The sequence below is a fragment of the Ictidomys tridecemlineatus genome, chromosome 3 (assembly GCF_052094955.1).
Source record: "Ictidomys tridecemlineatus isolate mIctTri1 chromosome 3, mIctTri1.hap1, whole genome shotgun sequence".
Taxonomy (NCBI): Eukaryota; Metazoa; Chordata; class Mammalia; order Rodentia; family Sciuridae; genus Ictidomys; species Ictidomys tridecemlineatus.
Genome location: NC_135479.1, coordinates 123636504 through 123650144, shown reverse-complemented (window position 1 = coordinate 123650144; position 13641 = coordinate 123636504). Strand labels below are relative to the sequence as shown.

The window sequence follows — 13641 nt, the reverse complement described above, 5'->3', positions numbered from 1 at the left end:
CTTTCTGCTAAACATTGATAAATCATGATTGTGGCCATGAATTGTTAAGAAAAGATACAGGGCTAGGGATGTGGCTCAATGGTAAAGGGCCTGGGTTAAATGTCCAGCCAAAAACAAAACAGGGGGGAAGAAAGAGAAGTGTGAAGACAGTAATGATTCTTGAAATGTGCTCTCACTTGGAAAGTTAGATTTCTTTCTCCAGAAGACTCCTACACCTTGTTCAGCCTGGATGCACTAAATAACAGCAGAGTCCAAACAATTAGGTTTTGATGCCACTATAAATGTACTGCTTTATTGAAGTGTCATTTATTCACTTTTTTCTCAAATAGAAAACTGAGTCCTCGCTATAAGTATCTTGAGCAATGAGGATGTTGTCACCGGCAACCTCTGGGGAAGGGCTGAGGAGAAAATGAGAGGCCTCTATCACAATGCTCACAGGACAAATGGCACTATAAGAGCCACTGGTAGATGAAGCTCAGAAGACTCTGAGCTCAGCACCTTCAGCTGTGCTAAAGTGAAGCTATAACCCATAAATGCAGTTCCCAGCTTGTATGTAAAAAAATAAAAATGTGAAACTACCTTGTCAACAAGACACCCTTTGCTAGTCCTTTATTTTTATTTTTTAAGACTGATGGTTTTCCAGCACATGACCCAGCTCTTCCACTCCTTAGTATTTATCCAAAAGGAAATCAGCATTTTATAGTAATTCATGCATCCCTGTGTTTACAGCAGTGCAATTCACAATAGCCAAGTTGTGGAGCCAGCCCACGTGCCTGTCAACAGATGAAAGGATCAAGAAAATGTGGTCTATATTCACAATGGAGTTCTACTCAGCCATAAAGAAGAATGAAGTTATGTCATTTGCTGGTAAATGGATGAAACTGGAAAACATCTTGCAAAGTGAAATAAGCCAGACTGAGAAAAATCAAAGGTTTTCTTACATATACAGAAACTCCAGAGAAGAAAAGGAATGAAAAAGGGATCTCAGGAAAATAAAAGGGAGAAGTGTAGAGTAAAAGAACAGATCAATGCAGAGAGAGGAAGGGTGGGGAAGGTTAGGTATTAGGGAATTAAGCTGGCCAAATTATACTAAGTGCATGTACGAATATATCACAATGAATCCCACTCTTATGCATAATTATAATGCATCAATTAAAATAAATAAATAGAAGGGATACCAGTAGAGGAAGGGGACTGAGGGAGAAGTGCTTGGGAATGAAATGAACCACATTACATTATGTGCATGCATGATTGTCAAAATGAATCCCACTACTATGTATAATTATAATGCACTCACTAATAAAAATATTAAAAAAAAAAACTAATGGCTTTCTTCAGGATGCAATTCCCCTGATAAACTATGCTAGCCATGAAGACTGGGTTTCCAGGCTAACTCATAAAGCCCATCACTCTGAGCTGATTTAAGTATGGATAATAGCCCTGAGCTAAACTCTCCTCAAAGAGGCCAACAACTACTCATGGCTGTGGTTTTCACTACAGAACAAACCTTCATGCAAAATTGTCACACACAGGATCTCTCTCTTTGGCAACTTCAAGACCCTTTGATCACCATGCTACCTTCTTCCCCACCCTACCTCCAGAAAAGGGGGATCTCCTTCCACCACAGACCCTCTGGCTAGAGAGTGAGGGACAGCAATACCAGCATTTCACAAGCAGCACGGTGACAACAACCTTGCAGGTAGGTCCTAGTGAGAGGAAAGCCCAGACTTGGAAAATTTCAGTAAACGCCAAGCCCTTGCTGAAGTCACGTGGCTACCAAATAGTAAGGTGGGAGAGTCTGGACCCAGGCCAGCCTGGCCCCCACAGGCTTCCTCGTGCCTCTGAGAAGCAGATGTCATTTTGGTGGCAGGAAACCAGTGGGTGGCTGTCAGCAAGCACAGACATCGTTTCGAGGGCCTGAAGAAAAGAGCAGTTTCTCCCTTTTTTCCAAGGCTGTTTCATTCAAGGAAAGTAGGAGGGGCAGGCCAAGGAGAGCCACCCCACTCAAGTGAGTGCCCTGTGCCAGGTGCTCTGCCAGGCTTTCCTGGGAGGAAGAGAGGTCTCTACTCCTCCAACTCCAGTGGACAGTGGGGGCCCTGGGAGGTGGCCACTCCTGGCTGACAGCTCCCTGATAAAAACAGTGTCAAGACCCAAAGGACAGGGCTCTGAGATGCTAGTGAAATAACCCAAAGGTTACAGTCCCCACAGGACACCTAACCTCATCAACTGTTGTCCAGCAATTAAACTGGGGCCCTGGAGAGATAACCCACAACAACCAAGGCTTCTTCCAGAAGAAGAACAGTCAATGACAGAACCCACCAAATGTCACATTCAAAGGATCAATTCAGAAGTTTTACCCCAAAAATGCAACCTGTTCACCCCTGCTTCCTATATCCACCCCCGCCCCCCATTCTGCTCCGTATGTTCTCTTTCCTCCTGGCCAACCAATCCTCTAATCCCACTGCCAAGCCACCAAGACTATTTCTAAGGACTACTGGGGACAGAGACATCTATGTCCTGGTCACCACATGTGCAGCCACACCCAAAGAATTAGCAACACTTGGTTCATGCAAGAGAAAGTTTTCATAATTGCAATTCACTTAAAGAACCTTCTGCCTCTTGGCCAACTGCCTGCGTGGTGTATGCACAGCACGCTGACTCCAGACTGTCTGTCATGAACCAGGAAGCCCCCATGTACTGCATGTACGACGGCTCCTGCAATGCAATTGCCTCCTGGAACTCACAAATCCAGTCTCTAAACCAGGAATCTCCAGACTCTGAAATCCAAACCCTGACCTCTGGGCTCCATTCCAGTTGCCAACTGCCCAGGGGCCACTCAGTCCATCACTGCTTGCACTGACTCGCTCACCTTCCCTCTTTAGGTCCTCGACACATTCCATCTCCCAAGCCACAGCGAGGAAGTTGGCCTTAGTTCCTCCCACTCCTTCAACACTGTATATTCTGTCCCTAAGTTGAGCCTTTATCTTTCATCAAACTCTGTATTGGGTATACCCCCACAACACCCCAAATCTCCATCCCCATCATCATTACCCTGGGGCAAGTACTCCCTGCCAGTCTACAGCAGCCTGCTATCTGCACTCTGATTCAAGGTCCCAGCCTCCCCATCTATCCACTCCACTTGCAGAACAGCAGCACTAAATGAGGAGCATTCTCACGTTGTTCTGGCTCCTAACAGGCTGGCCCATAATCTTATCAAGACTGATCTCCTCTGTAATTCATGGAGGAGTCGGCCTTGCACTTCTGTCTCCCCAGTGACCCTAGTTTCCATAAAACAGCTCTCTCTCTCTCTCTCTCTCTCTCTCTCTCTCTCTCTCTCTCACACACACACACACACACACACACACACACACACACACACACACGCTAAGCTTGGCTCTACCTCCATACCTGTGTCCTTTCCTCCTCCAAAATGACACCTATTCAGATCCCATGCAATTGTCCAGTCCAGGAACTCTTCCAAATTTATTTATTGACTATTCCCAGACCTGAAACCTCCATGCACACATTTTAAGGGCCACCCTGTAAATATCCTGTCAGTGCTTCAGGGTCTACCCTTTCAAGACACATCAGGATTCCATTCCTGTCTCTGTCAGGCACCAGTCTTGACCAAGTCCTTTAACACATTGCCTAACCTCTCTGCTGTAACACAGCAGCAACAGTAACAACTGTATCTTACAAGTCAACAACTACCATAATTAAATGAGATGATGTACATAAAAGTGCCTAGTTCTGTGTTTGGTTCATAATAAGCATATGACATAGGCTCGAAATAAACAGCAATACTTGCTAATTAACCCCAAACAAAATGTCTCATTTTTAATCTTATCATGGAAAGCACATGTTCTTCTGCACCTCAAGCAACCTCTCAGGCTGGAGGCACGTTAGGATTCGTTAAATTCTTGTCACTGTTGCATTGTCCTGATGTTCCAGCCCTAAAAATAGCAGCCTTGTTCACATCTCTGAGGTGCATGGGGACAAAGGGTGTCCTCCACAGGTCACCACAATACTGAATGTTGAGTGGCAGCATGGAGTCCTGGCCTCTTCATCCACAGAGACCATGCTTCTCTTCATCTGCATTTACACAAGCCACCCAAAAGCAGAAAGGATGGTGGCCATCAGGGATGAAGAAAGGGGCCAAGAAGGAGTTAGTGTTTAATGGGTGGAGTTTCAGTTTTGCAAGACTAAAGGCTTTGGGAGGTGATGAAGGTGATAATTCAGGACAATGCAGAGGTGCTTGGTGCCATTGAAGTGTACACTTAAAAATGGTTAAGATGGGGCTGGAGTTGTGGCTCCCTGGTCTAAGGCTTACCTGGCATACCTAAGGCACTGGGTTCAATCCCCAGCACCACATTTAAAAAAAAAAAAAAAAAAAAACACCTAAATAAACAGCATAAAATTATTTTAAAAAAAAATAAAGGGAGAACTTAGTGGTAGAGCTCAAGCTCTGCATGCACAAGGCCCTGGCTCAATCTCCAGCATGTGCAAGCATACCCTCATGCGTGTGCACATACACAAACACACACACACACACACACACACAGTTAAGACAGTAAATTTTTTTTGTTATGTGTATTTTACAATTTTAAAAATTACAAAGAGAGGGAAAGGAAAGCAGAGTGAATTATCTTGTACATCTCCTGACCTGGAACACTGAAAGGGATGACAGTATATTTAACTGAGCCATAGGCTGGGAGCAGGAATGCACGGGAGGGAAACGAGAATTCAGACTGAACAAAAGTCTAGATTCAGAACAGAAAAGGAAACAAATTTCCCCAAAAAAAGCCTTCCTGGAAGGATCAGCTTCATCTCTTATACCCCAGAACTCTACTTAAAAGGTAATTAGCCCCTGCCAAAAACAGACACAAGTGACTTCTTGATAATTACTTTGGAAAAGTAGGACTTTATGGTACACAGGACAGATGGCACCCAGACATTAATTTCTCTCCTTTCTGAAGCCCCAATAAAAACACACAAACTATAGCCATAAAGCTGGACTGTGACTAGATAAGGTCTGAGAGGGACTGACAGAGCTGAGTCCTAGACTAATAGCAAGGAAGGCCGAGATCCAACCTGATTACACCCCAGAATTTCCAAAAGACTCCGGCACTGGCAACTCCAGGTAACTCCTGGTTGGGGTGAAACAGAGACTAAAATAAGGAAGAAGGGTTGAATATCTGTCCAGAGAGTGGTCAGAGACCCAGATCCCTCTCCACTGCAAGCAGCCCCTCCCCCACACCACACCACACCCCCCCTTCTAAAGCAGGTAAAAGCAAAAGTCTCACCTGTGCCAGGTTTCAGCCAGGCACAGTGGCACATGCCTGTGATCCCAGCTACTCTGGAGGCTGAGACAGGAGAATCCTAAATTCAAGGCCAACCTGGGAATGTAACAAGACCTTGCCTCAAAATTAAAAAGGGCTGGGAATGAAGCTTAGTAGGTTAAATCACTAGTACCTCAGAAACAACAGCAGCAAAGGTCTCAGGACTGTACAAAAATGAGCTCCGTTAAAAATAGAGGTACCATTTGAAAATACAGTGACTAAGAAAATGTGTGTGAACCAGATTTGGAATGAGAAATATAAACACTATTCTAGATATTTCAGACAGGAAGAGATTTAATTCAGGAAATTCAAAGTTTACAAAATCCTTGGAAGGGTGATGAGAAGAAAGATCAGGAAAACCACCACTGTTGTTCAGGAAATCAGAATGTCTAAGAAATCACAAGAAACTGCACAGGGGATTCAAGTGCCCCATCATTGAGATGGCTCCAAGTCCCATGGGGGCAACCCAGAAGCTGCCAGAAAAATGTCACATTTGCCATGGGTCATAGCTGCAAGAGTAATAGTAGCTTTTCACTTTCTTTTACCTTCCAAATCTCTTACTAGCAGAATCAAAACCAGAATCCTGCTGTCAAAGTACTCTGGAAATACAGTGTCCAGGTTCAAAGTCCTACGATAGAGAAGAAAGCCCAGCAAAACAGGGACAGGGATAGAACCGACAGTCAACATCCAGCCTGGACCCAATATCCAGATACTGAGGCCATTCCAGTCCTCTTCTCCCACTCTGCTCCCTAAAACCAGCAGACAGGGCTTCACTTCCCAGGAAAGAGATAAGAAAAGTCACCTCACCACTGTACAAAAGGGGAAAAAAAAAAATCAAGATTGTAACATTTAAGTTACCCACACCACCCTACAGTGAAGTTCACAGTCAATCAACAGAATAAAGAATTTTTACTTTTCCCAGCAGCTCAGGAGGCTGAGGCAGGAAGATCACAAGTTCAAAGCCAGCCTCAGCAACTTAGCAAGTCCCTAAAACAACTTAGAGAGAGAGCTTCTCTCTAAATACAATACAAAAAAGGACTGGGGATGTGTGATTCGGTGGTTAAACAACCCTGGGTTCGATCCCTGGTATCCCCTGAAAGCAGCCAAAAATTCACAACCCAAGTGGTTCCAATTTTTTTCAAAAAGAGCCAATTAAATTCTATAAATTTTAATTGGCTTTAAAAAGAATGTGCTTGCTGTGACACATGACACCTACAGTTGAACTAAGACTAATACACTAGTACGAACCCCAAAAAACAAGTTTCAGGCAAGGTATGTGATCAGAGAAAGCAACTGTACTTTTCTGAACTAAACTCTAGTACTTTGGTTTTCTAGGTATGGCCTGGGAACCCTGCAACACCCCAGAGACACTCCAAGCACTTTGGAAGGTCAAAAACATTTTCATAAGATGAGATTATGTCTTTTTCACTCTCATTCTTTCATAGCGTACATTGGGCCTAGGGACATGGCTTCGTGTAGAGCTCTGTCCTGGCATGCTTGAGGCCCTGGGTTCCACCCATGTCATCAAAGGAGTAAAAAAAAAAAAAAGTTGTTAACAGTTTACAGTGGCATTTTTCAGAGGCTACATGACATTGCCACCCCAGCAACTAATGAAATGCAATTATTTAAATTGTTTAAAAAGTTTTCCTGTTTTAATTTCTAATACAGTGGGTGTTTAAACCAGTAGATGGAAACCCTGCAAAAAATTCTGCAGGAACCCTAAAAATATTTCGGAATATAAAGAGGTCATAAAGCTTGCTTTGACAAGTGAAACTAAGTAAATTAGATTCAGTTTAAGTTTACTTCTTCAAAAAAGAATAGAGTCTGTAAGTTCCTAAATTTTGCTTTACCATCACTTATTAGTTTATCCATTAGAAGAGTCTTGGGGCTTGAGTTGTGGCTCAGCAGTAGAGCTCTCGTCTAGCACAAGCAGGGCCCTGGGTTGGATCCTCAGCACCACCAAAAAATAAAAGAAAAAAGGTATTGTGTCCAACTACAACTAAAATAAAATATTTTTAAAAAAAGGAAGAGTCTTCCACATAAAACATTATTGTGCTCCCTATAAGTAAACACCTTCTAGGTACTTCTAGGCAATGTGCACAGCACAATGATAAAAAGCACAAAATCTACAGTGACCTAGATTTTTGTACCAATGATCAAAGCAGCTTTATTCACAATAGCCAAAAGTTGATAATATCTCAATATTCTACAACAGATGAATGGATAAGCAAAATGCGACACATATACACAGAGGAATATTATTCAGCCTTAAAAAGGAATAAAGTTCTGATACAGGTTGTAACAAATGGATGAACCTGGAAAACATCATGCTGGGTGGAATAATCCAAACACTAAAGGTAAAACACTGTGTGATTCCACTTAGATGAGGTACCTAGAATAAGTAAAGCCGTACAGAGAGAAAATGGAAAGTGTTTACAAGGAGCAAGGAAGAAGGGAAATGAGGAACTATTGAGCTGCCATTATTGCTAGCAATGCCTGAGATAATACCAGGCATATAAAAAGTATACATATTTGTGGAGGAAAAGACAGAAAGAAGGACTTACTGAACTCCTAACATAAAGTTTTCCCATAAGCAGATGGAGATCTCGAAGCCTTTCCTCGTGTGTACCTAAACCAGTCATGACCACCAGGACTCTGACCACTAGTTTTGCAAAGAACCCCAAGAAAGATGAGAACCAACTGTGACATTTCACATCAGCAATCCATCTCAGAACTTCAGAGAACTAGGGTTTGGGGTGCTTCCCTTAGAAAATAGCCCAGATGCTGGAAGGGAGAAAGAGGTATTGGGGGTACTGTACACTGAGTTTCACATCTCTTTGGACCACCATTTTGGTATAGCCACTATGTGCAGATGATTGTCACAACAGGTGTGGCCCGACAGCCCTAGCCTCAGCTGCACCCAGGAGCTCTTGCTGCTCAGCTGCTGGTGGTCATACGAAGCCTGCAGATCCTACTCAGCCTTCTGGGCACAACCTCAAACCTGGAAGAGTGAGGGCCTTTGCACTCCTGGAGCAACACTTGCCCAGTGGGGGATGGGAGCCAGTAGATAAATATCTCCCTCTTCCATATCTCAAGTGGAGGACTCTGAGAAACATTCCACAGTTCCCTGAGGGATTAAGCACCAGTTGCATACTGCGGAAAGCAACTCTGTAGCTTACTCTTGGAGTGGCTTTCCTTCCTTCTCTTTGTCACTGTTCCCTTGGTCACTATTCCATTTCTGAGGACATATTTCCAAAATAAACTGCCTGCTCTAAAGCACTATTTCAACATCCACGTTTCCACTGACCCAGCTGAGATAGTTAGCAGTCCACAGAACACAGACAGCAAGGGGGTGTGACCAGCACCAGAGTGGCAGGCTCCTGAGCAGTCTGAGATGCTTGCTACGGAGACTCACACCTAGGAAATGCTTTAAAAATAAAAATTAAATGGGGGAAAGCAAATAAGAGCCAACTAGGGAAGATAGACTATAATTAATTGCCTGTATTACATGACACAGACTCTAAGCAATACAAGCACTGAGAGGAAAGGATGAAGTCTAAAGGGGTGGGATGGGGGGAGGAGGAAACAGAGCCTTGAAAAATAATGATGAGAGGAAGGGCCTTAGAAAAGGAAAGGAGTCTCAAGTGTGGAAGAGTCATAGATGGGTCTCACCAGAGCTGGCAACCTCGACACGAAAGTGGTGCAGCCAAGAAATGAGAGTAGATTTTCATGGTGGTCTGTTTGCACAAGGGTGAACCACTTTCAATGAACCACATGAAACTTTCTACATAACATATGACAATCAAATTCTTGGGCTCACAATTTACAATTGACTCCTTTTCTTCCTTCCTTTCTTCTTCCCACCCTCCCTCCCTTCATTCCTCCTCCTCTCTCCCCCCCCTCCACTTTTTTTTCTTTTTTAAATCAAATATATATAGTGACTACTTATCAGCCAGGCACACTTTACATATTAAATTATTTAATCCACAGAGTTAAGTTCTGTATGGTCCCCGTTTTATCCATGAAGAAACTGGGACCCACAGAAGTAACCCATCTGGGTGACAGAATCAGAATTGGATCCCTGCTAGTTTGGCTGTCTCTTTCACAGCTGTCCCCCCAATAATCAATGAAGTCACCACATTCAATGTGATCATCTCACATGATTCCTTTCCCAGCATTTCCCATGTGTTGTACCCTCACCATTTACAGAATATGTCACCCATGTAATTTGTATGTTTCCTAAACATCTGAGATCCTGGTATAGATGCATGCTCGTGGGAATAAGAAAAAGACCTAGCCTTGGGAATGGTCACACTCAAAGGCAGACAGAAGCATGTGGTTCAATAGAGATGCTTATGGGGTCTGGTGGGGGGCACTATGGAAATGACTCCGAGAGGAAGAACCACTTGAATTGAATGTTAAAAAGATGCTCAGTTGGGAAGTGGATTACAGAGCGCAAGAGAAAACCAAATCAGAGAGATGAACAAAGGTAGGTGAAAAATCAAATTCTTCCTCATTCCAAAGTAGCTGTTTTGGAGCACCTGCTATATACCAAGCCCTAGAAGGTGGGTGGGAAGCAAGCAGAAGAATACCGAAAATAGTTACATGCTGTTCCATTCAATTCATCCCACCATGTGAAGAATAGCAGAGGTCTTCACACTGTACCCAAAACATAATAAAAATTTGTTGCTTCAGTCTTCTTCCAACACCACTCTAAACCTCATTAGTTAGAGTGGCTTTCTGTAACTGACTATATAAAAACAATATCAGGTACTGTTCTAGGTTCAATGCACTTAGCAAGTGCATGTCCCCAGCAAACACACACAAAAAAGTCAAGATCAAACACTTTCCCCATCACCTCTCTTTCCCCATCTACTCTCTTCTTGATTCTGAGCTTACTTCTTCTTACTTGTCAAATCATTCTTTTTCTTTTAAAAACAATATAGGTAAATAATAAGAAGATACTCATACTTGATATGTTTGCACATGTAATTTTCCTTCCCTAGAATGCTGGTCTCCTTGATTTTCTAACCATCTTTATCTATGAACTATCTCACCAGTATCCAATACAAGGATGACTTTTTTTTTCACTTGTTTTTGCCTTTCTCTACCATAGTCCCACAGTTCTTGTAAATTAAAAATATTTTGATGTGCATGGCACCAATGAACTTCACTCTGAATGGTTCTTAGCCATGCATGTATGAGCTCGCACACAGTAGGTGCTCAAGAAATGTGTAATGGATTCACAACCAAATATTAAGAAAGTGCCACAAGGAAATACCTCACATTATCAGGCACTGTGCTTTAAGATACCTAGTATAAAACCTTCCTTCTCTTCCTCCCCTGGAACACAGATAATGAAATATAATGATTCATCAGACTTGTAAGTAATCCTACTCTCCCCCAAGGAACTACTGTGATACAAATGAAATCATCATTTTATACTGGACAAGATGTTTCTAGAACAGCATTTGGCACACAGTAAATTCCCAGTACCATTTGTAGAAGTTAATTAAAACAATCAGCTCTTTCTCACACATGCCATATTCTATATAACAAGTTTCTCCAATAAAAAAGTCTGATCTTGAAGTGCAATCCAAATCAAACATGGAGAAAGTCGTCTACAATCCTACAAGACTTTCTTCTTCCTAGAGTTCAAGGCTTGTCAATTGCTTAAGTTAGTTAGCAATGGACCCTCATGTTCTCCACTCTCAGGGGCTATTAGTGTATCTGCCCAACACTGGACTGGCCAGTCTGCACAAGACATTCTCAAATATTTTGTGGATAACAGGAAGCACTGGTACTGCTGATGGTCACTGTGAGTACTGGGATCATGATATCCTGTTTTAAACACAACCACTCCACTCCTCTCTGCATGGATCTTTTTGAAAGAAAAAAAAAAAAGTAAGTTAGATTTTATCCCCAAATGACCTGGAATAACAAAAGAAAAACTAAACGTCAGAGAAAGGATAATAATTCTGGGAGTCCAATGCATACCAAACAATAATGCTTTGAAACCAACCATATCAACCCACAAAGTAATAAAGGAAACTTTGGAAATTTTGCACTCATTTGTTTTTTTGTGTGTGTTATTTTTTTTCCTTCAAGGATACTCTACATACTATGAATAAAATGCGTTGGATTGTTGTGAGACTGCCTCTCCCTCCAATCCATGCACCTCCTCATGCATTGAGATCTGCTGGGTGACACATGAGATCTAAAGTGGGTGGATAAAAATAACCCGGTCCTCAAAAAGACATGATAAACGCCAGACAGCTGAGTCACTTTGAAGCCCATCTTGACTCCCAAAAGGGACAATTCACCCTCCTTCTAGTTCTCACACATCCACTTACAACCAGGTGAAAACTACCAACAGCCGTCCTGGGTGGAGGGCGGTGATGCGTCGTTAACTTCCCCTCCAGTCTCTGAGGTCACGACTCGGGATTGAACTTTTAATAATTTATACTAGCGCACGTCAGCCAAGTGACTCATTTAGAAGGGAAAAGAAGAAAGGCTTAAGAAAACCATCCAGTAGACCCCCATTTCTGCTGCCCAAGTGGAAACACCCGAAGGTTTTCTCTGACATTCTAATGCCAAGAAACAGTGGAGAGAAATGGAAAGTGGAAGGAGAAAAGCTCAGAGAGGACATAAGAATTGTCCAGGAGTGGGAATCCCGGGGCAAAGCAAAGGGTCCCAGGAAGAGAAATGCTGTGTTTTAGGGGGTACGGGATCGATCCCTACCACCTACTCGCCCCCGACTCTCACCCCAGGGAGGGCGCAAACGATCTGCAACGTGCAGCTCAGAGCAGGGAACTCACTCTTTGATTCCATCTATCTTTCAAACAGTGGCGGGGCTGTGGGAAGGCAGCTGGGGATCGGGGCCCTTGCAGCCTAGCAACCCAGCGCAGCAGACCACTCTGGCGGCCCCGTCTTCGGCGGCAGCAGCCTTGGGGCGCTCGTTAAGTGGCTGCCGAACTGCAGTGCCCCCCGAGCCAACTGCGCTCCGGGAGGAGGAGGAGGTCCCCAGCCGCCGCTGCGCATCTTCTCCCCTGCCTCACTTGCCGCCGAGGTCCGCGGCTCGCGGCCGCCCCAGGCCGCCAGCACCGCGACCCTCCCGGAGGCGCCTCACTTACAGGGGAGTCGTAGGAGAAGGCGCACTCGTTCTTGTAGACCCTGTCCCCGGACCTGGGCACGCGGATGGTGGGCATGTGGGGCACCAGAAGCTCGCCGATGTCTCCTGCAGCCATCTTCCTGCTGCCGCTGCCGCCCGGCATGCTGAACAGGGCGCCCCGGCGCTGCATGGCCGCGGCGCGCACCGAGCAGAGCCGAGCAGAGCCGGGCCGGAGCGCGGGGTCTGCCGGCCGCCGCGGCGCCAGCGGGCGGGCGGGCTGCGCGGGAGACGCGAGGCGAGCCGGGGCGGGCGGGCAGAGCGGGTTGAACCGGCCGCGGGGCGGGAGCGGGCACCGGGGCCCCGGGCTAGGGGGACGCTGCTATTTTTAATCCAATGGCGAGTCGCCGGCCCAGCTGCAGCGTCAGGCGGGGCGCTGGGGAGCGCCAGCCGCAGCGCGCCGGGGAGGGGGCGCTGGAGGGGGCTGTGCGCCCGGCCCGGCTTAGCGGCGAGGGCCGGAGGGCTCCCCGGGACGGCGGAGCGGGATCCCCGAGCCGGCGGGGAGCCAGAACGCCCCGCGGGAATACAGCGGGCTTCTCGCCCACGCCAGCGGCTGCGGCGGGCCACCACCGCGGTGTTTTCGATCCTGAATCCCTAGCTTGCCAGGGGACAGCTCCAAGGAGGCCAACACAAAGAGCAGGACTGAAGCTTACAAAAAAAAAGAGAGAGAGAGAAGAGGTGACTTGGTCGTGGTGGGACTCGATGTGCAAACCTGGAACCTAATGGATCAAATCCATGTTTGTGCCCCGTTCTTGGGTGTTACCTCAATAAGGCTTACTCCTCACTTTTTAACTCCCAAAGCTCAAAAAAAAAAAAAAAAAGAATAGAATGAAACTCAGTAAGTATAGAGCGGAATGGTTTGCAATAATACAGGTTTTTCTTACATATTGCTAGGGGAGGTCAGGATTTCAGGGTGGAGGTTTTATATTTTTCTCTACCTTTCGAATATCTTCTGTGTGATTCAAAGTCTACAAGTCGAATATTCAGTGGCCTGATTTGAGGATCTTATGGGTAGACATACATATTGCTCAACCATTTCTTCAAAAAATAAATGATGAGTGGGGTTGGGTTGGGGAGCTAATTATTTGTGAACAGATCATGCCTCGAAGGAACTATCATTTTCTTTAAAAAAAA

General features: G+C 44.9%; 1 protein-coding gene across 1 annotated transcript in view; it reads right to left on the bottom strand.

The window, feature by feature from the left end:
* The window catches only part of Usp13 (ubiquitin specific peptidase 13), a 105628-nt gene extending 92637 nt beyond the window's left edge, over window positions 1–12991 (bottom strand). Inside the window, exon 1 of the mRNA XM_005330276.4 lies at window positions 12473–12991. Within this exon, the coding sequence (XP_005330333.1) occupies window positions 12473–12640 (168 nt within the window). The 5' untranslated portion in view covers window positions 12641–12991. The remainder of the gene's footprint in view (window positions 1–12472) is intronic.
* Window positions 12992–13641: the final 650 nt, after the last annotated feature.